The sequence below is a fragment of the Rattus norvegicus genome, chromosome 5 (assembly GCF_021556685.1).
Source record: "Rattus norvegicus strain SHRSP/BbbUtx chromosome 5, alternate assembly SHRSP_T2T, whole genome shotgun sequence".
NCBI classification, from domain to species: domain Eukaryota; kingdom Metazoa; phylum Chordata; class Mammalia; order Rodentia; family Muridae; genus Rattus; species Rattus norvegicus.
The window spans coordinates 105,082,851-105,105,766 of record NC_141538.1 but is presented as its reverse complement, the minus strand read 5'-3'; the positions used below and the strand labels follow the sequence as shown (position 1 = coordinate 105,105,766).

The 22,916-nt window shown below is 39.2% G+C and overlaps 1 protein-coding gene across 13 annotated transcripts in view; it reads right to left on the bottom strand.

Moving 5' to 3' along the window:
• The window catches only part of Cntln (centlein), a 274,806-nt gene that overhangs the window by 134,412 nt on the left and 117,478 nt on the right, over positions 1-22,916 (bottom strand). For all 13 annotated transcript variants that reach the window (NM_001438394.1, NM_001438395.1, XM_087550987.1 and 10 more), the window contains 2 exon segments: positions 17,126-17,245; positions 18,608-18,729. In NM_001438394.1, the coding sequence (NP_001425323.1) occupies positions 17,126-17,245; positions 18,608-18,729 (242 nt within the window).

Below are 22,916 nucleotides of genomic sequence, written 5' to 3'. Positions count from 1 at the left end.
CCAGCTCCAAAAAAAAAAAAAAAAAAAAAAAAAAAAGAAAGAAAAAAAAAAGAAAAGAAAAAAAAGTAAATGCAGGGAAAAAAATGGAGCAAAGACTGAAGGAAAGGCTATCTAGTGACTGGCCCAATTTGGGATCCATCCCACAAGCAGGTACCAAACCCTGACACTATTACTGATGCCATCTTTTATTCACAGACAGGAGCCTAGCATGGCTGTCCTCTGAGAGGCTCTACCAGCAGCTGACTGAGACAGATACATATACTCACAGTCAACCATTGCTTTAAGGTCAGAGACTCCTATGAAAGAGTAATGGGAAGGATTGAAGGAGGTGAAGGGGATTGGAACCCCATATAAAGAACAACAAGATCAACTAACCCTGACACCTCAGAACTCCCAGAGACTAAGTCACCAACCAAAGACCATAAATTGGCTGTTCGATCGCCCCTGGCATGTATGGAGCAGAGGGCTGCCTTGTCTGCCCTCAGTAGGAGAGGCTACACCCAATCCTATAGAAACTTGATGCCCCAAGGAAGGGGGATGATAGCAGACATGAGGGATAAGTATGGTGGTTCGGATTGGGGTGTCGAAGTGGGAATAGGGGAGCACTCTCTCAGAAGTAATGGGGGGACTAGGAAGGGGGCAACATTTGGAATATAAATAAATAAAATAATTTAATAAAAAAGAAAGAAAGAAATTAAGAAAATTTAGGGAAAAAAACCTGCCTGAGTGATGCCAAAGAAACCACAAACTGAACCTGATAGAAATGATGAGGATCATCCAGGATCAGAGAACAGGATTCAGCAGAGAGGCAGAAACACTAAAGGGGTCTCAAGCTGAAAAGAAGATGGAATTGAACTATGACAAACTCAATTAGAAAACACAAAGGCTTAAGATAATGAAGAGGATCTAGAACAAATGAGCAAAAAGTTTATTTTTTAAAAAAGATCCACAGGAAAGGAACATAAAGGAAATATGGGATACTATGAAAAAAACTTCAAACTATATGCATACTTGAGGGAGATGGCTCCCCAGTTAATGTCATGGGCCATACCTACAACAAGATCATAAGAAACAAAACAAAACAAAAGAACAACAAAAAACTCCCCCAAAGTAAGTAATGAAGAATTCATGTAGATACAAAAAGAAAGTAATATTTAGGACTAAAGACAGGAGTGAGTACAGAAGGACTGTGAAAAGAAATATGAAACCATAATTAGTAAGATAGAAACTACCACTGAGAACACTAACACCACCAGTAACCACCACAGTAATAATTAACACACATATTTCAATATAAACTTTAAATAGCAATGGCTCCAAGTCTCTGATCAAAAGACTGAATAAATGATGTGGAACAAAACCCCATCTATTTTTGCATCAAGATGTGCACCACAGTAGAGTAAGAGGAGAGGCAAAAGTACTCATATCAAATGGGCCCAGGAGACAAACAGGTGTCACTTGTCCTAATGTAGGACAAAATGAACAATAATAGTGATTGATGGTAATGAGTGTAATAATAAAAAAAACCCAGAAAACATGAAGAGCTGTACCATTCTAATAAAGTGAATAGTTAACCAAGAAAATGTTAATATCCTAAATATATATGCACCAAACTCTGTGGTGGCCAATTTCTTAAGAAATCAATAGCTGGACTTAAAGACACAAATAAACATAAATCCATTAATAGCATGCGATTTCAATGCTCCACTTTTTCCACTCTGCAGATCATCTGGACAAAACTAAACAGAGAAACATCAGAATGTGTTACTGTATATCAAATGGACTTCACAAATATCTAAAGTATTCCAATCAAAAAACCAAAGAATACACTGTCTACTCAGCACCTCATGAAAACTTTCCTAAATTAGAGCACATCCTGGGATATAAAACAAATCTTTACAAATTCAAAAAGCCTGAGATCACCATTTGTGCCTTATCTGGCCAAAATGCAATAAAACTTAAAATTTACAGAAAACAGCTTTTTAATGAATACACAGATTCATGGAGATTAAACAACTCATTACCAAAAGATAAATGGATCAGAGTAGTGAAGTGGAAACTTTAGGGTTCTTCGGAGAGTCACTTGTGTCAGATGGTGTTCTCCTGGGGCAAACACACGAAGGAGTGTTTTCCTGAAGTGGATAGAGGTGAAAGCCCACGGAAGATTCATTGAGAAATGTTTCACTGAAGCAGACACAGGAAAGAGGATGTTCTGCTAAGGCAAACATGTGAAAGGCCTTATGTTATGTAGTTGAGCTACATTTGTCAAGACACAGTGGACTGGAGCTGACTGGACGCACATGTGTGAGCCTGTGCTGAGGCAGGGCACATGGTGCTTGGAGGGAGAATAGGACTTGATGGAGTGAAGAAGAGAGAGCCGGGCTGGCACAGCAACACTGGTGGGTCTTGCATCTTCCCTGATCCCTTGCTTCTCTGGGAGAGGCACAGCCAAGAACTTTTCTTGGTGTTCCTGTTGCTCCCTCCTGCTGACTCCTGCCAAAGCTTAGGGCTGGCTGTGTCTGCTAGGTTCTGTCTCTGCTGTTGCTAATCCAACTCTACCAAACTGGACTGCTCGTGTATCTGTGAAGTGTTTGCGAATGGATTGAGCTACTACATACTGCTAACCTGTGAACTGAACTGCCAATTTCAAGACAGCACAAACAGCAGTTGCTCCAAAGAACCTTTCTGAACAGGTCCACTTCACCCATCTTTCTTTTTCCACTAGCTGTGGTGGGTGGTGGGCTACTGGGGAGGTTAAAGCTTTCAAGAAACACCATTAAAAGAGTTTGATTAAAAAAAGTTATAAGAAAGCAAAAAAGAAATAAAAAACTTTCTGGAACTATATAAAATTAGAAACACAATACAACAAAACCTCTAGCACATATTGAAAACAGCCCTATGAAGAAAATTTATAGCTCAAAGTTCCTCATTATTAGAAAGAACTAAATAAGTAGCTTAATAACAACGCAACTCAAAACTTTAGAAGAACAATCCAAGTCCAATCCCAATAGATGGCAAGAAATATAAGAAGAGCCTAAATCAATGAAAGAGAAAGAAAGTAAATAATTCAAAGAAACAACAAATCCAAGAGCTGGTTCTTTGAGAAGATCAACAAGATGAAAAACCACTAACAGAAAAAAAGAGAAAGCCTAACCTAACAGGATCAGAAATGAATATGGAAACACCAAAAGAAAGATAATCAAAATGTTAGGGAAGAATATTTTTAAAGCTTATACTCAATTAAGCTGGTAAACATAAAAGAAATGGATGAATTTATAGATAAAATCCAAAAGTCAAACCAGGAAAACCCAGAAATCTAAACAAATCCATACAGCTGAGGATATTGGAAAAAATGTGGTTGTTAGAATAAGAATGGACTCCATATGTTCACATATTTGAATACTTGGTCTGTTCCCCAGTTGGAAAGCTGTCTGGGAAGTATGAAGATATATGGCTTTGTTGGAGGAGACGTGGCCTTCTTGGAGGAGGGATGAGCTAGGGGGTGAGCTTTGAGGATTCAAGAGCCTACAGCATTCCAGTTGGCTCTCACTCTGTGTCTTATGGTCCTTATTTCAACAATCAAGCTCTCAGGTAAATTTCTGTGCCTACCTGCGTACCCGCTGTCATACTCTGCACCATGATGCTCATGGAATTATCCTGACACTCTAATCAAGTCTCCAATTAAATAATTTCTTTTATAAACTGCCTCCTACACATATACAGCAGATGACTCTCAGGTGTGGGTTCAGTCAGCAAAGATGCACCTAATCCTCAAGAGACTGGAGGCCCCAGAAAGTTTAGAGGTCTGGTTGGGTGGGTGGGGTGGGAACATCATTGTTGAGACAGGGGGACAATGAGGGGGATGGGGAAGAGGCATGGGATGTGGAACCATATGGGGGTAAACTGGGAGGGGAATAAAGTATGGAGTGTAAAAATAAATTAATAAATTAAGTGATTTAGACAATACCAGCCAATCAAGAAGACACACTAGCTTGGGACCAATGGGACACAGGTGGAGACTGTAAAGGGCGCTTGCTTGCTGAGAATTAATAAGAGAGCTTGATCCAGTGGGTGTTCCAACCTGCTCCCTGAGTCTGAGTCTTTGATTCCTCAACACCTCATCCTAATAGCTCAAGGGTGAATGATTGTTTTGATGTGTCCTTGAATGTAGCTTGCAAAACATTTATTCAGTATTTTTCTGTCAATGTTTATGAGAGAAATTGGTCTGAAGTTCTCTTTCTTGGATGGGTCTTTGTGTGGTTTAGGTAAAACATAACTGTGGCTTCAAAGAATGAATTGGGTAGTGTTCTTTCTGTTTCTATTTTGTGGAATAGTTTGAAGTGTATTGGTATTAGGTCTTATTTGAAGGTCTGAAAGAATTCTGAACTAAACCTACCTGATCCTGGGCTTTTTTTTTTTTTTTTTTGGTTGAGAGACTTTTTTTTTCTTTTATTAACTTGAGTATTTCTTATTTACATTTCGATTGTTATTCCCTTTCCCGGTTTACTGGCCAACATTCCCCTTACCCCTCCACCTCCCCTTCTTTATGGGTGTTCCCCTCCCCATCCTCCCCCCATTGCCGCCCTCCCCCCAACAATCACGTTCACTGGGGGTTCAGTCTTAGCAGGACCCAGGGCTTCCCCTTACACTGGTGCTCTTACTAGGATATTCATTGCTACCTATGAGGTCAGAGTCCAGGGTCAGTCCATGTATAGTCTTTAGGTAGTGGCTTAGTCCCTGGAAGTTCTGGTTGCTTGGCATTGTTGTTCATATGGGGTCTCAAGCCCCTTCAAGCTCTTCCAGTTCTTTCTCTGATTCCTTCAATGGGGGTCCTATTCTCAGTTCAGTGGTTTGCTGCTGGCATTCGCCTCTGTATTTGCTGTATTCTGGCTGTGTCTCTCAGGAGCAATCTACATCTGGCTCCTGTCTGCCTGCACTTCTTTGCTTCATCCATCTTGTCTACTTGGGTGGCTGTATATGTATGGGCCACATGTGGGGCAGGCTCTGAATGGGTGTTCCTTCTGTCTCTGTTTTAATCTTTGCCGGTTGAGAGACTTTTAAGGTTGAGAGACTTTTAATGAATGCTTCTATTTCTTTAGGGGTTATGGAACTGTTTAGATGGTTTATCTAATCCTAATCTAGTATCTGTCTAGAAAATTGTCCATTTCATCCAGATTTTCTGCTTTTGCTGGCTTTTGTAGTAGGATCTGAAGACTTTTTGAATCTCTTCAGTGTCTGTTGTTATGTCGCCCTTTCGTTTCTGATTTTGTTAATTTGGATACTGTCTCTGTGCCCTCTGTTTAGTCTGGTTAAAGGTTTTTCTATCTTGTTGATTTTCTCAAAGAACAAGCTCCTGGTTTTGCTGATTCTTTGTATATTTCTTTTTGTTTCTACTTGGTTGATTTTAGCTCTGAGTTTGATTATTTCCTGCCATCTACTCCTCTTGGGTGATTTTGCTTCTTTATCTTCTAGAGCTTTCAGGTGTGCTGTCAATCTGTTGTGTAGGCTCTCTCCAATTTCTTTTTGGAGACACATTCACAGATATGTTTTCCTCTTAGCACTGCTTTCATTGTATCCTATAATTATGGGTATGTTGTGCCTTCATTTTTATTAAATTCTAAAAAGTCTTTAAATTTCTTTATGTTTTCCTTGATCAATTTGTCATTGTAGAGCACTGATCAGCTTCCGTATGTGTGTGGGATTTCTGTTCCTTTTTTTTTTTTTTTGTTACTGAAGACCAGCCTTAGTTCATGGTGATCTGATAGAATGCATGGGATTATTCAATCTCCTTGTATCTACTGAGGCCTGTTTTGTGACCAATTACATGGTCAATTTTGGAGAAGGTACCATGAGGTACTGAGAAGGTATATTCTTTTGTTTTATGGTGACATGTCCTATAGATGTCTTTTAAATCCATTTTGTTCATAAATTCTGTTAGTATCACTGTGCCTCTGTTTATTTTCTGTTTCCATTATCTGTCCATTGATGAAAGTGGTGTGTTGAAGTCTCCATTATTGTATGTGGTGCAATGTATGCTTTGAACTTTAGTAAAGTTTATTTTATGAATGTGAGTGCCCTTGCATTTGTAGCACAGATGTTCAGAATTGAGAGTTCATCTCGGTAGGTTTTTCCTTTGATAAGTATGAAGTGTCCTTCCTTATTTTTTGATAACTTTTGGTTGAAAGTAAATTTTATTTGATATTAGAATGTCTACTCCAGCTTGTCTCTTGGGAACATTTGCTTGTAAAATTTTTCCCAGCCTTTTACTCTTAGATAGTAGCTGTCTTTGTCCCTGAGGTACATTTCTTAAATTCAGCAAAATGCTTGGTCCTGTTTACCTATCCTGTCCATTAGTCTATCCCTTTTTATTGGAGAATTGAGTCCATTGATGTTGAGAGATATTAAGGAATAGTGAGTTTTGTTGTTAGAGATGGAATTATGTTTGTGTGGCTATCTTCTTTTGGGTTTGTTGCAGGAAGATTACTTTCCTGCTTTTTCTAGGGTGTAATTTCCCTCCTGGTGTTGGCGTTTTCCATTTATTATCCTTTGTAGTGCTGGATTTCTGGAATATATTTTGTAAATTTGGGTTTGTCATGGAATATTTTCATTTCTTCATCTATGGTAATTGAGAGTTTTGCTAGATATAGTAGCCTGGGCTGGCATTTGTATTCTCTTAGGGTCTGTATGACATCTGTCCTGGATTTTCTAGCTTTCATAGTCTCTGTTGAGATTTCTGATAGGTCTGCCTTTATATGTTACTTGATCTTTTTCCCTTACTGCTTTTAATATTCTTTCTTTGTTTTGTGTATTTGGTGTTTTGAGTATTAAGTGATGGTCCAATCTATCTGGAGTTCTGTAGGCTTCTTGTATGTTTGTAAGCATCTCTTTCTTTAGGTTAGGGAAGTTTTCTTCTATAATTTTGTTGAAGATATTTACTGGCCCTTTAAGTTGAAAATCTTCGTTCTCTTCTATACCTAGCACTGTTAGGTTTGGTCTTCTCATGGTGTCCTGGATTTCCTGAATGTTTTGGGTTAGGAGATTTTTGATTTTTGCATTTTCCTTGACCATTGTATCAACGTTTTATATTGGATCTACTGCCCCTGAGATTCTCTCTTCAATCTCTTGTATTCTGTTGGTGATGCTTGTGTTTATGACTCCTAATCTCTTTCCTACATCTTCTAACTCCAGGGTTGTTTCCCTTTGTGATTTCTTTATTGTTTCTATTTCTATTTTTAGATCCTGGATGGTTTTGTTCAATTCCTGCACCTGTTTCATTGTATTTTCCTGTAAATCTTTAAGGGATTTTTGTGTTTCCTCTTTAAGGGCTTCTACTTGTTTACCTATGTTGTCCTGTATTTCTTTAAGTGAGTTATTTATGTGCTTAACATCCTATATCATCATCATGAGATGTGATTTTAAATCCAAATCTTGCTTTTCTGGTGTGTTGGATATCTAGTATTTGCTGTGGTGGGAGAACTGGGTTCTGATGATGCCAAGGAGACTTAGTTTCTGTTGCTTAGGTTCTTGCGCTTGCCTCTCAACATCTGGTTATCTCTTATGTTAGATGCTCTTGATGTCTCTGACTGGAGCTTGTCCCTCCTGTGGGCCTGTGAGCCTGTGATCTTAGGAGTGAGAGGGCTCCTGGGAGAAGAGCTCTCTCAGGGCAGTTTTGGGTCTGAGAGTCATGGGGCAGCCCCAGCTCTGGGTGCAGTTCCTGGAAGGGTACTTCCTGTTCCAGGTTACCCTGTAGCTCCCCAGCCCTGTGCACTCCAAATGCATCTCCCTTTAGATTGTCAGTCAAGAGAAAGTGTGGTCGCACCTGTGGGCTGTGAGCTTAGTAGGGAGAGAAATTCTGGCAGACCAGCTCTCTTCAGCCAGATTTTGCACTGAAGAGCTGTGGGGCAGCCCCAGTTCTGATGCAGATGGAGACTGGAAAAATCCTGTCCTAGGCTATCCTGCAGCTCCTCAGCCCTGTGTGGCCCTGGTGTGTCTCTCCTTGAACAATCGATGGAGAAAGTGGGGTCCCACCTGTAGGCTGTGGGCTTAGGAGGAAGAGTGCTCCTGGCATACCAGCTCTCTGCTAGCAGGTTTTGTGTCTAAGAGCTTTGGGACAGCTCCAGCTTGGGGAGCAGGAGACTGGAAAGGTCTGATCCTAGGCTGCCCTCATGAACTGATAACAGTTCGAAGGCAATTACTTGGTACTATTGGACATATATGTGCCACAAAACAAGCTTAGGTCTATATTATTTAGATTATACAAAGGCTAGCTCTAAATGGAAAACAGAATCAAGTAAAAAAGAAAAAAATTATATAAATTTAAAAATATGGGATAAAATGCTTATAGTTCGAGGTCAGAGAAATAATCCGGAGATATAATATCAAAGTCATGGTAAATAAAAATAAAAAATTCAGATTTTATTAAAATTTGCCATTTCCAAATGACTGAGAAATGGAAAAGGAAATCTACAGAATATGAAAAATGTATTTTAAAATCACAAGTGATGCTCCCAAACCTCATGGGAGAGAGAGCTCACTGCCTGGACAGGTAGGCACTCCTGAGACTGCAGAGCAGGAGAGACCACCAACACTGCCCACCCCTGCCCACATCCCTGGCCCAAAGGAAACTGTATAGGGCCTCTGGGAACCGGAAGGTAGGGGCACTCAAACGGCAGATCCCCTGCAGTTCAGACACTGCCCGGACCTGAAGGGACCCAGTCAAAAGCTCCCTGCACCCAAATCCCATGGGAGGGAGAGCTAAACATTCAGAGGGGCAGACACACTTGGGAAGCCAGAAGACACTACACTCTGACTACATTTCTGACTCCAGAGGAAAACACCAAATGCCATCCGGGACCCCGGTGCATGGGGGCCCCGGGAAAAGGCAGCACAGGCCCTCCTGGTTGCCTCCCTCATGGAGAGCTCAAAAGCAGCCCCCCAGGAGCAAATTCGGCCGCTGGACCACCGGTCAGACCAACTTTTCTGCTCCAAGTGACCTGCCTGGTGGACTCAGGACGCAGGCCCGCAGGAACAGCTGAAGACCAGTAGACAGGAATGACTACACGCCCGAAAGCAGAACACTCTGTTCCCATAACTAGCTGAAAGAAAACAGGAAAACAGGTCTACAGCACTCCTGACACACAGGCCTATAGGAAGGTCTAGCCACTGTTAGAAATAGCAGACCAAGGTAACACCAGAGACAACCTGATGGCAAGAGGCAAGCGCAGGAACCCAAGCAATGGCACATTGGAGCCAAATTCTCCCACCAAAGGAAAGACAGAATATCTAAACACACCAGAAAAGCAAGATCTAGATTTAAAATCACATTTGATCATGAAGATGGAGGATTTCAAGAAAGACATAAAGAATTCCTTTAGAGAAATGGAGGAAAACACAAATAAACAAGTAGAAGCCTATAGAGAGGAATCACAAAAATCCCTGAAAGAATTCCAGGAAAACACAAACAAACAGGTGAAGTAATTAAAAATGGAAATAGAATCGATAGAGAAAGCACAAAGGGAGACAACCCTGGATATAGAAAAACCAAAGGAAGAGACAAGGAGCCATAGATACAAGCATCACCAACAGAATACAAAAGATAGAAGAGAGAATCGCAGGAGCAGAAGATTCCATAGAAATCATCAACACAACTGTCAAAGATAATGAAAAATGGAAAGAGTTACTGGTCCAAAACAACCAGGAAATCCAGGACTCAATGAGAAGATCAAACCTAAGGATAATAGGTGTAGAAGCGAGTGAAGACTCCCAGCTCAAACGACCAGTAAATATCTTCAACAAAATCATAGAAGAAAACTTCCCTAACCTAAAGAAAGAGATGCCCATAAACATACAAGAAGCCTACAGAACTCCAAATAGATTGGACCAGAAAAGAATCTCCTCCAGTCACATAATAGTCAAAACACCAAATGCACAAAATAAAGAAAGAATATTAAAAGCAGTAAGGTAAAATGTCAAGTAACATATAAAGGAAGACCTATCAGAATCACACCAGACTTCTTGCCAGAGACTATGAAAGCCAGAAGATCCTGGACAGATGTCATACAGACCCTAAGAGAACACAAATGCCAGCCCAGGTTACTGTATCCAGCAAAAATCTCAATTAACATAGATGGAGAAACCAAGATATTCCATGACAAAACCAAATTTACACAATATCTTTCTACAAATCCAGCACTACAAAGGATAATGAATGGTAAAGCCCAACATAAGGAGGCAAGCTACACCATAGAGAAAGCAAGAAACTGATCGTCTTGGCAACAAAACAAAGAGAAGAAAAGCACACAAACATAATCTCGCATCCAAATACGAATATAACACGAAGCAACAATCATTATTCCTTAATATCTCTCAACATCAATGGTCTCAACTCCCCAATAAAAAGACATAGATTAACAAACTGGATATGCAATGAGGACGCTGCATTCTGTTGCCTACAGGAAACACACCACAGAGACAAAGACAGACACTACCTCAGAGTGAAAGGCTGGAAAACAACTTTCCAAGCAAATGGTCTGAAGAAGCAAGCTGGAGTAGACATTCTAATATCGAATAAAATCGATTTTCAACTAAAAGTCATCAAAAAGGATAAGGAAGGACACTTCATATTCATCAAAGGAAAAATCCACCAAGATGAACTCTCAATCCTAAATATCTATGCTCCAAATACAAGGGCACCTACATACATAAAAGAAACCTTACTAAAGCTCAAAACACACATTGCACCTCATGCAATAATAGTAGAAGATTTCAACACCCCACTCTCATCAATGAACAGATTATGGAAACAGGAATTAAACAGAGACATAGACAGACTAAGAGAAGTCATGAACCAAATGGACTTAACAGCTATTTATAGAACATTTTATCCTAAAACAAAAGGATATACCTTCTTCTCACCACCTCCTCATACTTTCTCCAAAATTGACCATATAATTGTTCATAAAACAGGCCTCAATAGATACAGAAAGAGAAATAATCCCATGCGTACTATCAGACTACTACAGGCTAAAGCTGGTCTTCAATAACAATAAGGGAAGAATGCCCACATATACGTGGAAGTTAAACAATGCTCTATTCAATGATAACCTGGTCAAGGAAGAAATAAACTAAAGACTTTTTAGAATTTAATGAAAATCAAGGTACAACATACTCAAACTTATAGGACACAATGAAAGCTGTGCTAAGAGGAAAACTCATAGCTCTGAGTGCCTGCAGAAAGTAACAGGACAGAACATATGTCAGCAGCTTGACAGCACACCTAAAAACTCTAGAACAAAAAGAAGCGAGTACACGAAGGAGGAGTAGAAGGCAGGAAATAATCAAACTCAGAGCTGAAATCAACCAAGTAGAAACAAAAACGACTATACAAAGAATCAACAGAACCAAAAGTTGGTTCTTTGAGAAAGTCATCAAGTTAGATAAACCCTTAGCCAGACTAAGGAGAGGACACAAGAGTCTGTCCAAATTAACAAAATCAGAAATGAAAAGGGAGACATAACAACAGAATCAGAGGAAATTAAAAAGTCATCAGATCCTACTACAAAAGCCTACATTCAACAAAACTTGAAAATCTGCAGGAAATGGACAACTTCCTAGACAGATACCAGGTACCAAAATTAAATCAGGAACAGATAAACCAGTTAAACATCCCCATAACTCCTAAAGAAATAGAAGCAGTCATTAAAGGTCTCCCAACCAAAAAGAGCCCAGGTTGAGATGGGTTCAGTGCAGAATTCTATCAGACCTTCATAGAAGACCTCATACCAATATTATCCAAACTATTCCACAAAATTGAAACAGATGGAGTACTACCAAATTCCTTCTATGAAGCCGCAATTACTCTTATACCTAAACCACACAAAGACCCAACAAACAAAGAGTACTTCAGACCAATTTCCCCCATGAATATTGACGCAAAAATACTCAATAAAATCCTGGCAAACCGAATCCAAGAGCACATCAAAACAATCATCCACTATGATCAAGTAGGCTTCATCCCAGGCATGCAGGGATGGTTTAATATATTGAAAACCATCAACATAATCCACTATATAAACAAACCGAAAGATAAAAACCACATGATCATTTCATTAGATGCTGAGAAAGCATTTGACAAAATTCAACACCCCTTCATGATAAAAGTTCTGGAAAGAATAAGAATTCAAGGCCCATACATAAACATAGTAAAAGCCATATACAGCAAACCAGTCGCTAACATTGAACTAAATGGAGAGAAACTTGAAGCAATCCCACTAAAATCAGGGACTAGACAAAGCTGCCCACTCTCTCCCTACTTATTCAATGTAATTCTTGAAGTTTTAGCCAGGGCAATCAGACAACAAAAGGAGATCAATGGTTCATCTACACAATGGATTATTACTCAGCTATCAAAAACAATGACTTTATGAACTTCATAGGCAAATGGATAGAACTGGAAAATATCATCCTGAGGGAGGTAACCCAATCACAGAAAAACACACATGGTATGCACTCACTGATTATGGATATTAGCTCAAATGCCTGAATTACCCTAGATGCACAGAACACATGAAACTCAAGGATGACCAAAATGTGAATGCTTCACTCCTTCTTTAAAAGGGCAACAAGAATACCCTTGGCAGGGAATAGGGAGGCAAAGGTTAGAACAGAGGCAGAAGGAACACCCATTCAGAGCCTGCCCCACATGTGGCCCATACATATACAGCCACCCAAGTAGACAAGATGGATGAAGCAAAGTAGTGCAGGCTGACAGGAGCTGGATGTAGATCTCTCCTGAGAGACACAGCCAGTATATAGCAAATACATAGGCGAATGCCAGCAGCAAACCACTGAACTGAGAATAGGACCCCCGTTGAAGGAATCATAGAAAGGACTGAAAGAGCTTGAAGGGGCTTAAGATCCCATATGAACAACAATGCCAAGCAACCAGAGCTTCCAGGGACTAAGCCACTACCCAAAGACTATACATGGACTGACCCTGGACTCTGACCTCATAGGTAGCAATAAATAGCCTAGTAAGAGCACCAGTGGAAGGGGAAGCCCTTGGTCCTGCCACGACTGAACCCCCAGTGAACGTGATTGTTGGGGGGAGGGTGGTGTTGGGGGTAGGATGGGGAGGGGAACACCCATAAAGAAGGGGAGAGGGACGGTCTAGGGGGATGTTGGCCTGGAAACCAGGAAAGGGAATAACAATCGAAATGTAAATAAGAAATACCCAAGTTAATAAAAATGGAAAAAATGTATATAAAAAGAGAATGTAAAATAATATATTAGGGGACTGGAGCTCAGGAGATAGATAAGAGTCTGACAAGATGCAAGTCTGACAAGCTGGGTTCACATCCTGGGAACCCCAGTAAAAGCTGGAAGCCTGGGCAAGTGTCTGTGATCCCAGTTCTCTCACTGCACAGTGGCATATAGTTTCACAGACACCAGACATCAGCTTCAACACTTTCAGAGTCGACATTTTGATTTATAATAGTCACTACTGAGAGTACTGCTTAGCACAACGTGCCAGAAATATGTTTTGGAAAAATCTAGGTAATTAAATTCTGTCCTAATCTCAAGCCAAATTCTATTTAATGACTTTTATTTAATGAATCAAGTCAACAGCTCAAAAGAGCAGTTTTAAAAACCACTGGAGAAGAGAAGAATCTAAAACAAATAGTAAACATTGAAATGTTAAGATCCTGACCAATACAGAGGTAGATGCTAGTAGTCAATCATCAGACTGAGCAAGGAGACCCCAATGGAAGTTTAAAAAAGGACTGAAGGAGCTGAAGGGGTTTGCAACCCCATAGGAAGAACAACGATATCAACCACCCAGACCCCCAGAGCTCTCAGTGATTAAACACCAACCAAAGAGTACACATGGAGAGACCCATGACTCCCAGCTGCATATGTAGCAGAAGATGGCTTTGTCAGACATCAATGGGAGGAGAGGCCCTTGGTCCCATGAAGGCTTGATGCCCCAGTGTAGGGGAAGGGTGGGGAGGCACGAGGGAGTGAATGGGTGGGTGAGCAACCTCATGGAGGCAGGGGCTGGGGGATGGGCTTCAGGAAAGGAAACCAAAAAAATGGAATAACATTTGAAATACAAATAAATAAAATTTTAAAAAGTGTTTTCTTCAAGAAAGAACATAAAACTCTGGATGGACATTAAATCCCTGCAATGTTTAACATACACTAGTTCAATTTTTGTTAGTTTCCTTTGTTTGACATTAGGTCTCTGTATGTAGTCCAGGCTGGCCTGGAAATGACTACATAGAGCAGGCTGCCTCCAGCTTGCTGCAGACCCCCTGCCTCTGCCTCCCAAGTGCTGGGTCAACACCCCTGATGCATTACACATATGTTCATTGCCATTCCTTGTTTAAAAAAGTTCGTTCTTTTGTACTAAGTCAAATCTTACTGGCAAAAAGAACCATACCATTAATGGCTACTTACACCGATGAATTTAAACTGAGTTCCAAGGAAGTTTGTGATGGTTTAACAAGGACTCAGCCTTTTCTCTAAAGAGCAGTTTATGGTGTGACAACACTGTAGAGTAAATGAATTGGGCTTCTGAGATCTCCCCAACTTTCTTTATATAGATTCTTTACATTTTTATTTCATTAATGAGTAAAATATTCTCAAAATATATTTTTCCAAGGTAACATTTTTGTTGATCATTTGATAGTTTCACATTATGCATCCTAAAACACATTCACTTCACAGTTCACCCAGATGTATCCCCAACCCTTGTGACTTCCACCAAGTAAAAGACAAATGAAAACAAAACAAAGAACTATCCAATTTATGTTCCCCATATACTCACTGGAGCATGGTCAAACTCCTGGTGGCCAGGCCCTTAAAAATGCCTGAGTCCTACCTCACTGTCAGAAGCCATTAATTATGTAGATGTACATTTCAATACCTTTATCACAATAAGAGTTTTTCCCATGGCTTCCAGTCTAGGCTGTTACCGTTTTTTGGGGGGTTGGGGGTGCAGTTGTCACAGAAGCCTTCTATGTACCAATTTCTCTTCTGGAGCCATCAACACTATCACAAAAATAGCCTCCTTGTCTTTGACAGTTAGCGGGAACAAGGATAATGGACTTCCACATGACTTCTGGCAAAAGCATGGACCATGAACATCCACATGGTGTCCTGTATCAGCATGTACCACGGACCTCACATTGTCTCCAGTGGCAGGATCAATGACGGACATCAAAATGGCACTCTGCTGCAGCACAAACCTCAAACACCATCATATGTCTCAGTGGCAAACAGGACAAAGACATCAACATGGCCTCCTCCAGGGCAACATGGACCACAGATACCAATATGGCCCACAATGGCAGCCCACAAACATCACCATGGCTTTAGGCAGTGGCACAGACCAAGGACATCCTCATGGCCTTCAGTGGTAACATGGGCCATAGACATCAATACGGCCCTGCATGCAGTAGGACCAAGACAGGAACCAAATGTATCACTTATAGTTGACATCTGTCTACCTGAATTTTCTTGAGTAGCTTAGCTCTAACAGCTACTTAAAGAGTAGGTCTCTCATTTAACTTAATTCATACAAGATTAAAGCAGCCATACTGAAACATGGATGAGCTTTGGAAATATGATATTTAGTAAAATAATGTGGCTACAAAGATTATATGAAAAAGTGAGACTAGGAAAATCTACAAACAGAGAAAATAGATTAGTATGTAAGTGCCCAAGGCTGGAAAAGTAGATGGAAGGGTGTGTTGTATAGGCTAGAGGTAATAAAGATGTTCTAGAAATAACAGTAATGTTAGACAGTATAGAAATCTTTGACTAGGCTTTGAATTATATGTAATATGGGAGAATTATATGGCTTCTGAATTATATTTCAATAAAGCTATTTAAAATCATCAAGAAATGTTTGAACCAAAAAATTTATGGAGTCTGTAAAGCAAGTTTCATGTAAGAGAGTTATTAGCATTTAATCTTCAGCTATAATAGAAAAATCTGTACTTTAGGAGGTAAATGGGAATATACATTTAAATCTGACATTGTAATTTCCTGGAAAGTTTATCATTATATAGAAAAGGTTCAAGAGTTACACAGATTATAAATAAAGAAGCTTTATGCTTACAGTTAAGAATAATCAATGACATTTAAGTACAATATGCCGCATGTTAATTTGTACCAAACTAAACAATGTCATAAACAACCAACTTAAAAACTTCACAATTCACATGTCAAAAATTCACTTTAAGTAAAAAACCTAGTTAAGAAAAAGAAGAGGCTAATTATATTGGTATAATGCTTCTTTGTCTCAAAATAAAACAAGACAAAAAATGTTCCTTCTTTGCCAAGCTGAATGTAATAGCCTGCGAATTATAAGATCAAGCAAGCAAACTGTATGTTTTCTAAAATATGAGTATCCTTCATCAAGTTTTATACTTAGGGCAGCTAAAAGACCTATGTAGAGGATCAGCATTAAACCCAAAGGACAGCTATTGCAAGGCAAGAAAGAAAGCAATTCCCTCGAGTCTTCTGCAGGTCACTACCAAGGACCATGTTAGCAGATCCACACCAGACCCTTAACAGGCAGTTCTGCTGCTACCAGTAATTAGCTTGGACAGCTCTGGCTCCAAGAGTAGCAGCAAGGCTACACCATAATGAGCTCAGCTGGGATTAGCAGGACAGGGCAGGGAACCAAGAGAGCTCAGGCATTCTGCATTGCGTATATATCTAGGAGATCAAACAAGGATGGCTGGCTAGGTTATCCCCTCTCCACCTCATTCCAAAAATGAAGCAAGGCAGTGTCTAAAAGACAGGCTAATGAAGAACGACACCCTCAACAGATGAGAGCCACATTAATTAACACAATCCCTAGATCATATTACAGTTTCTGTTAGAGCAAGCAAATGTGCAACTTGTTATTGCATGATTTTATATATATATATTATATATATAATATATATACACACACATACACATATATGCATGTGTACACAAACATACATATGATCTTATATATCTCAGCTAATTTCATTTTCAAGTTTTAAAATGTGCTTCTCTAACAGACTTTGAGTAACAAAAATAACCTCAGATTATTTATACAATTTTCTCTTGTTAAAAATAAACTCACTTTTGAACCATCAACTCCTGGTTTTCTCTTTTGAAATATGCCAGTTCATTCCACACAGCATCAGAATCTTCTCGTCGAAGCTGTTGAGGATCTGCTCGCTTCGGTTTTCTGGTTTCAGTCCTATTTTTAAAGTAAAAACCTGCATAGTCAAAGTGCTAAAAGTTTATTTATACATTCCTTAAAATTCATAACTATCTATGAATTGAGACCAAATCTCAATTACTAATTTAATTTTACTACTTTTTGAATGACTTTCCTAATACCTAAGCATGTAAAAGTTAAAGTCCTATATCATAATTTCCTAATGCGAAATTGCTACCATGAAAAGCAAACTTTTAAGCAGACATATGATAGCTATAACCTAAGGGTTTATTTCTCTCATTTATTCTAGTCTAATAGAAATAAAACATACACTGTAGGGTTGTAAGTCTACAGAAAGACCACAGCAATTGATTCATCGAGAATTTGCTGACATCTGATCTGCATGTGGTAAAGATGCCCTGTCACAGACACGTTATTAATGGTGACTGTGTCAAAAGGCAGACTGCGCTCTTGTAGCTCCCACTGCAAGCTGGGTGAGCAGAGGTTAACGCTAGGGAAAGCTGCTTCCTCAATGCTTTACTAAGACATGATGTGAAACATCTCCCGTTCATCAAAGAAAGAGGTTAGAAGCAACAATTATCTACCAGTGAGGCCAAATGCCCTTTATAGTTTCATTTTCTGTACATGAAACAAACTTCACTTTTAGTTTTTAAAAGTGCTGTACTGGCCAATTTAGAAACTACTTCTCTACAGAACAGACCAATGTGTATCATCAACAGTGCCCTAAAGGATCCATCTCAAAGTGGGAGGGAAGTAGATATTCTATACTCATCCAGTCCTTTGCCCTCTGTTGATACTGTTACCAGGGGAGCAACTTACGACTAACCAAGATCTGAACACCTGTTCAGGGCAATTGAACTGAGACTGCCAATTCATTCAGATAAGCTGAAGTTTAAAAAAACTGATGGATAGTAAAGAACTTCAAATTGCAGACTAGGTTGAAATAGTTTTAAGATGGTTAACTATACATGTAGTTTTCATATTTCTAGTGTCTTTCCATTAAAATGTAAATACTATGGGGGTTATAAAATTTTAACACCAGTATTTTATTATTTAAAAGCAGTTCTTCAATAATACAGATATTAACTGGTATTCCTTTGACTTACAGACATCTATTAAGCAATTGTATTGATAGTAAAGAGATATACCACCATAACTACCTCCTACCAGTGTCATCTGTAAATGACAGTGAAATCTATAGTTATGACTAGCACATTTTTCTGTTTTCATATGTTATGTTCTCCCCTAAAATATTCACAGTAAAGATTTGACTACCAAATAATTTCTCTAAAACTAAACAAAAGCCATTAAAACACCTATATAATGTTCTCTGTTCCATTTAATATTTAGGGAGCTGCCTTTACGAGCTATGTAACTCACATGCCACTGTCTTCCTCCCACTGTTTTAATTGCTCTCTTACTGCTTTGTAGTTGGTGTGTAACATCTGTAGCCTTTCCTTGCGTTTTTCATGGGCATCTCTTAGCTCATCATTTTCTTGGCTCTGAAGAACACAAAAAGCAAGGATACACTTCTGAAATACTATTGATATAATGCCTCTAAAATTACTCATCTAGGGATGAAACTGGAAGGAAGGCCATGTGAAACAGTGAGTGAATTTACACCTACTTAAGCCAAAACCATTTTTTCCCTCTAGTCAAAGAACAGGCTTGCATGATCAATTCAATCAATTCACTGAATTTTTTGTACACTTTACATAATTTGTAGGCATATAAATATTCATACATTTATTTTAGAAATGTTTATATTTTTCTGTATCAAAACACAAGGATAGGTCCATGTATGTATGAAAATTATTTTATTAAAATATAAGGTCATTAAACATAGTAACAACAATTCCTAAGGCCACAGATCCATAATTTATATGTAATAAAGCACAAGGATTTCACAAAGGGAAGAAATCAAGGATGGCCTTATTCTACAAACAGTCTAATTTAATGTTAGGTTAGGAAGACTGGAAGGGGAGACATAAGCTTAGTAGGCTTGCAGCACAGCAAGTTAGGGAAGTACTTAACAGACATAGCCATACCACAGAGGCCAACCTGCTGGCCTTTGGAATCATATTCATGTTACCGTACTAAAACAAGTGCCTTCCTGAGTTTTGTTCCCCATGAGATGCTCAACTGGGAGGGGGAAAAGGCATTCAAGCATTGGAGAGGTCGCTCTGTAGCTAGGAGTGTTTGCACCCTCATGGAAGTTCACAATCATCTGCAACTCCAGTACAATAGGATCTAACATCTTTGCCTAGCGTTCATGGGCACCAGACACACACACGTGTACACATGCGCTCACACACAAACACACACATGCACGCCCATACGCACCCGCACACATACGCACACATACGCACGCACACACATAGGCACGCACACACATATGCACGCATGCACATATGCACGCACATACGTGCATAGAAGAAATACTCATACTCATCAAATAAAGTATGAAACTTTAAACCTTACTCAGATTATTGTATGATGAACTTCTACAATGAATTGCTAGAAGAAACAGGTTCTCTCTAGCTTGCAGCGAGCACTCAGATTTGAATTATATTCTGACAGATTTTTCTATTAGCTGCATATTCTTACAAAACAACTAAATTCAACTTCTTTTTCTACAAAAACAGAATAGAAAACAAAGGCTTACAGACAGAAGCCTGGCAGAGAGCCTTCCCTAGAGATATACACAGCAAAAGTGAGCATCTTTTATCATCCTCTCTCAGGTACTAACAGTGATGCCTTTATCCTGTAGAATTTATTATTTTCTTGGCCACTTACCTTTCATCTAAATTGGAAGGTAATATTTATAGTTTGTATTACTTTACTTCAATTCTGTCTCACGAGGATGAATACTTTTTTCCTCTGCTTTTATTATACCTCAAGTCGAATTTTCCTAAGTAGCTATCAAAAGTATTGGAGTCCTGTTCATACCAAGAAGTGATTCATACCACAGAAAAATAGAAATAGTTGATAAAGGAAAAAAGTACAAAAATGGCATTGCTTGCCTGGAGTATTCAGAAAAAGTATTATCTAACTGAGTTTTAGAATATTTTCAGATAACTGATGTAACTTCTTTTGTTAAAAGAAAGCATATTCTAATACCTAAAATAGCCATTAAAATTTTTAGATACTTATTTTAATTTTGTGACAGACATTTAAATTTAGTATCAGTTTCTTCACCTTTAAGATAGAGGATATTTATATATCTTATATTAAACAAATAATGAATTAAAATTTGAATTTTTCATATTACATCTACTAAACTAAATATCAGTCCTCTTAACATGGTATGTTAGAAATTTCTTAATAAAGTAATTTACCTATAAGAAATGTTTATAAGAGATTAAGATCAAAAATTTCTCAAAACATAAACTATGTAAAAATCTCCTTCAACAGTTTACTGTAATTATTCTTCACAGGATCAAATTATGGTTACCTCTGAAGAAACACATGTAACCAAAGACACTTTATAACCTCACATACAGAGTTTATACATTGAATTCTAATTCTTTAAGTCCTATTCCATGTATAATAGTGAAAATAATATAATAGCATTTTATCAGAGGTATATTGCCACAACAATTCATACTATAAAATCAAGTATAAGAAATGATAAATTTTATGTTATTAACTACTGAATTCTTAAAGGGTACACAAATATTTTGAGTAGCCATGAATCAGATCCATTTACTCATCCTATAAAACATTTACTAGACACTTTCTATAGACTTTGTCTTTGAAATGGCTAGGGACACTGAAACATTAGAAAACAGAAACAAAGTAAGCTGTATTAAGTGACTTTCCTCAATGATATTTGCATATTCTATTTTTTCTTTTTTATTTCATAACAACAGCTGAGATTCTTAATCTACTCTTCTGGTTAGGCTAAAGGCTCCTTGGTGAGATAAGATGAATTAGGTACATAAACTCTGTTCAAAAAAGCAGTGATTTGAGAACACATGTTAAGGGAAGTCAGCAAAATAAATATTTTTTCTTTGCTTTTATTTTTTACTTTTCATGTAGATTCTTTTCTCTTTTACTTTTTTTTTACAGTCCAGTTGTTGCCTCACTCCATGTCTGCCCTACCAGAGTTCCTCATGCCAGACCACATTCCTCCTCCTCTCTGTCTTCAAAAGGATGTCCCTCAACCCCCAGCAGGCCTCCCTACTCCCTGGTGCCTCAAGTCTCTCAAGAGTTAGGACTCTTCTCCCACTGAGTCCAGACCAGGCAGTCCTCTCCTGTATATGTGTTGGGGGCCTCATATCAGCTGATGCATGCTCCCTGGTTGGTGGCTCAGGATCTGAGAAATCTCTGGTTCCAGGTTCATTGAGACTGCTGGTCTTCCTATGAGGTTACCCTCCCCCTCCTCTGCTTCTTCTAGTCTTTCCCTAATTCAACCACAAGGGTCCCTGACCTCAGCGGATGGTTGGGTCTAAGTGTCTGCATCTGTCTCAGTCAGCTGCTTGTTGGGCCATTTGGAGGGCAGCCATGTCTAGGCTCCTGTCTGTAAGCACACTATAGCATTAGAAATAGTGTCAGACCTTGGAGCTTCCTCTTGGGATGGATCCCAATTTGGGACTGTCAGTGGACCTCCTTTCCATCAGCCTCCATTTTTGTCCCTCAAATTCTTTTAGACAGGAACAATTCTGGGTCAGAGTTTTTGATGTGGGATGACAACCCCATCCCTCCATTTCATGCCATGTCCTTCTACTGTATGTGGACTCTATGACCCTCTCCCCACCGTTGGGGATTTCATCTAAGGTCCCTCCCTCCTTTTGAGTCCTGAGAGTCTCTCACCTCCCAGGTCTCTGGTACTTTCCAGAGGGTCCCTACCTCCCATACTCCCTGCACAAGGTTACATATTTCCATTCATTCTGTTGGCCTGTCTCCTCTTCCCCCATACCTGATCATGTTTCTTTGAGAATTTCATGCATGTTAGATGGATACTGAAAAAGGTAATTTAGAAATAGAAATAAAAGAAAGAATAAACTGATCTCAGCAGAAGAAGATTATCCACTAATCTCAACAGTGAAACACCAATCCAATCGCACTGCCAGGAAGGAAAGGGGACACATGAGACACAGACAGGGTTGAGGCTGACAGGGTGGAAAGACTCCATCTGTAGGTCAGTTCCCAGCAGTCTGAAAGCAGGACATAACAGAGCTTGGTACGCTGACCGTATCACTAACTTCCATAGGTGTTGTCAGTCAACTTTCATGTACAGAATTTCTCAGCCCATCTGAGGCTTTCTGCTCATTAGACCTTCAAGACATGCATACAACAGAGTTCAATTATATTCACCCCCAACTTCTCTAACTCCTCCCAGGTTCCCTGCTCCATGCCCCCTTCCAACTTTATGTTCTCTTCTCTCTCTTCTTTCCATAATGACCCAGTGAGTCAAAAAAAAAAAAAGGTTCTCCAAGGACTGCATTAAAGATAATTTTATCAAAATGTAGAAATCCCATATATATCAGGACTATGAAAAATGCACATAAACTCTATGTCCTAGTCAGCATTAGTTGTCAAGTGACACAGCTTAGAGTCATATGAAAGTAGTCTTGATTGAAGAACTGCCTAGGACAGTTAAGGCCTTTGGCAAGTCTGTGGAGGATTACCTGGATTTTTAGCTGATATTAGAAGGTCCAGTCCACTGTGGGTGGGTTGTTCCATC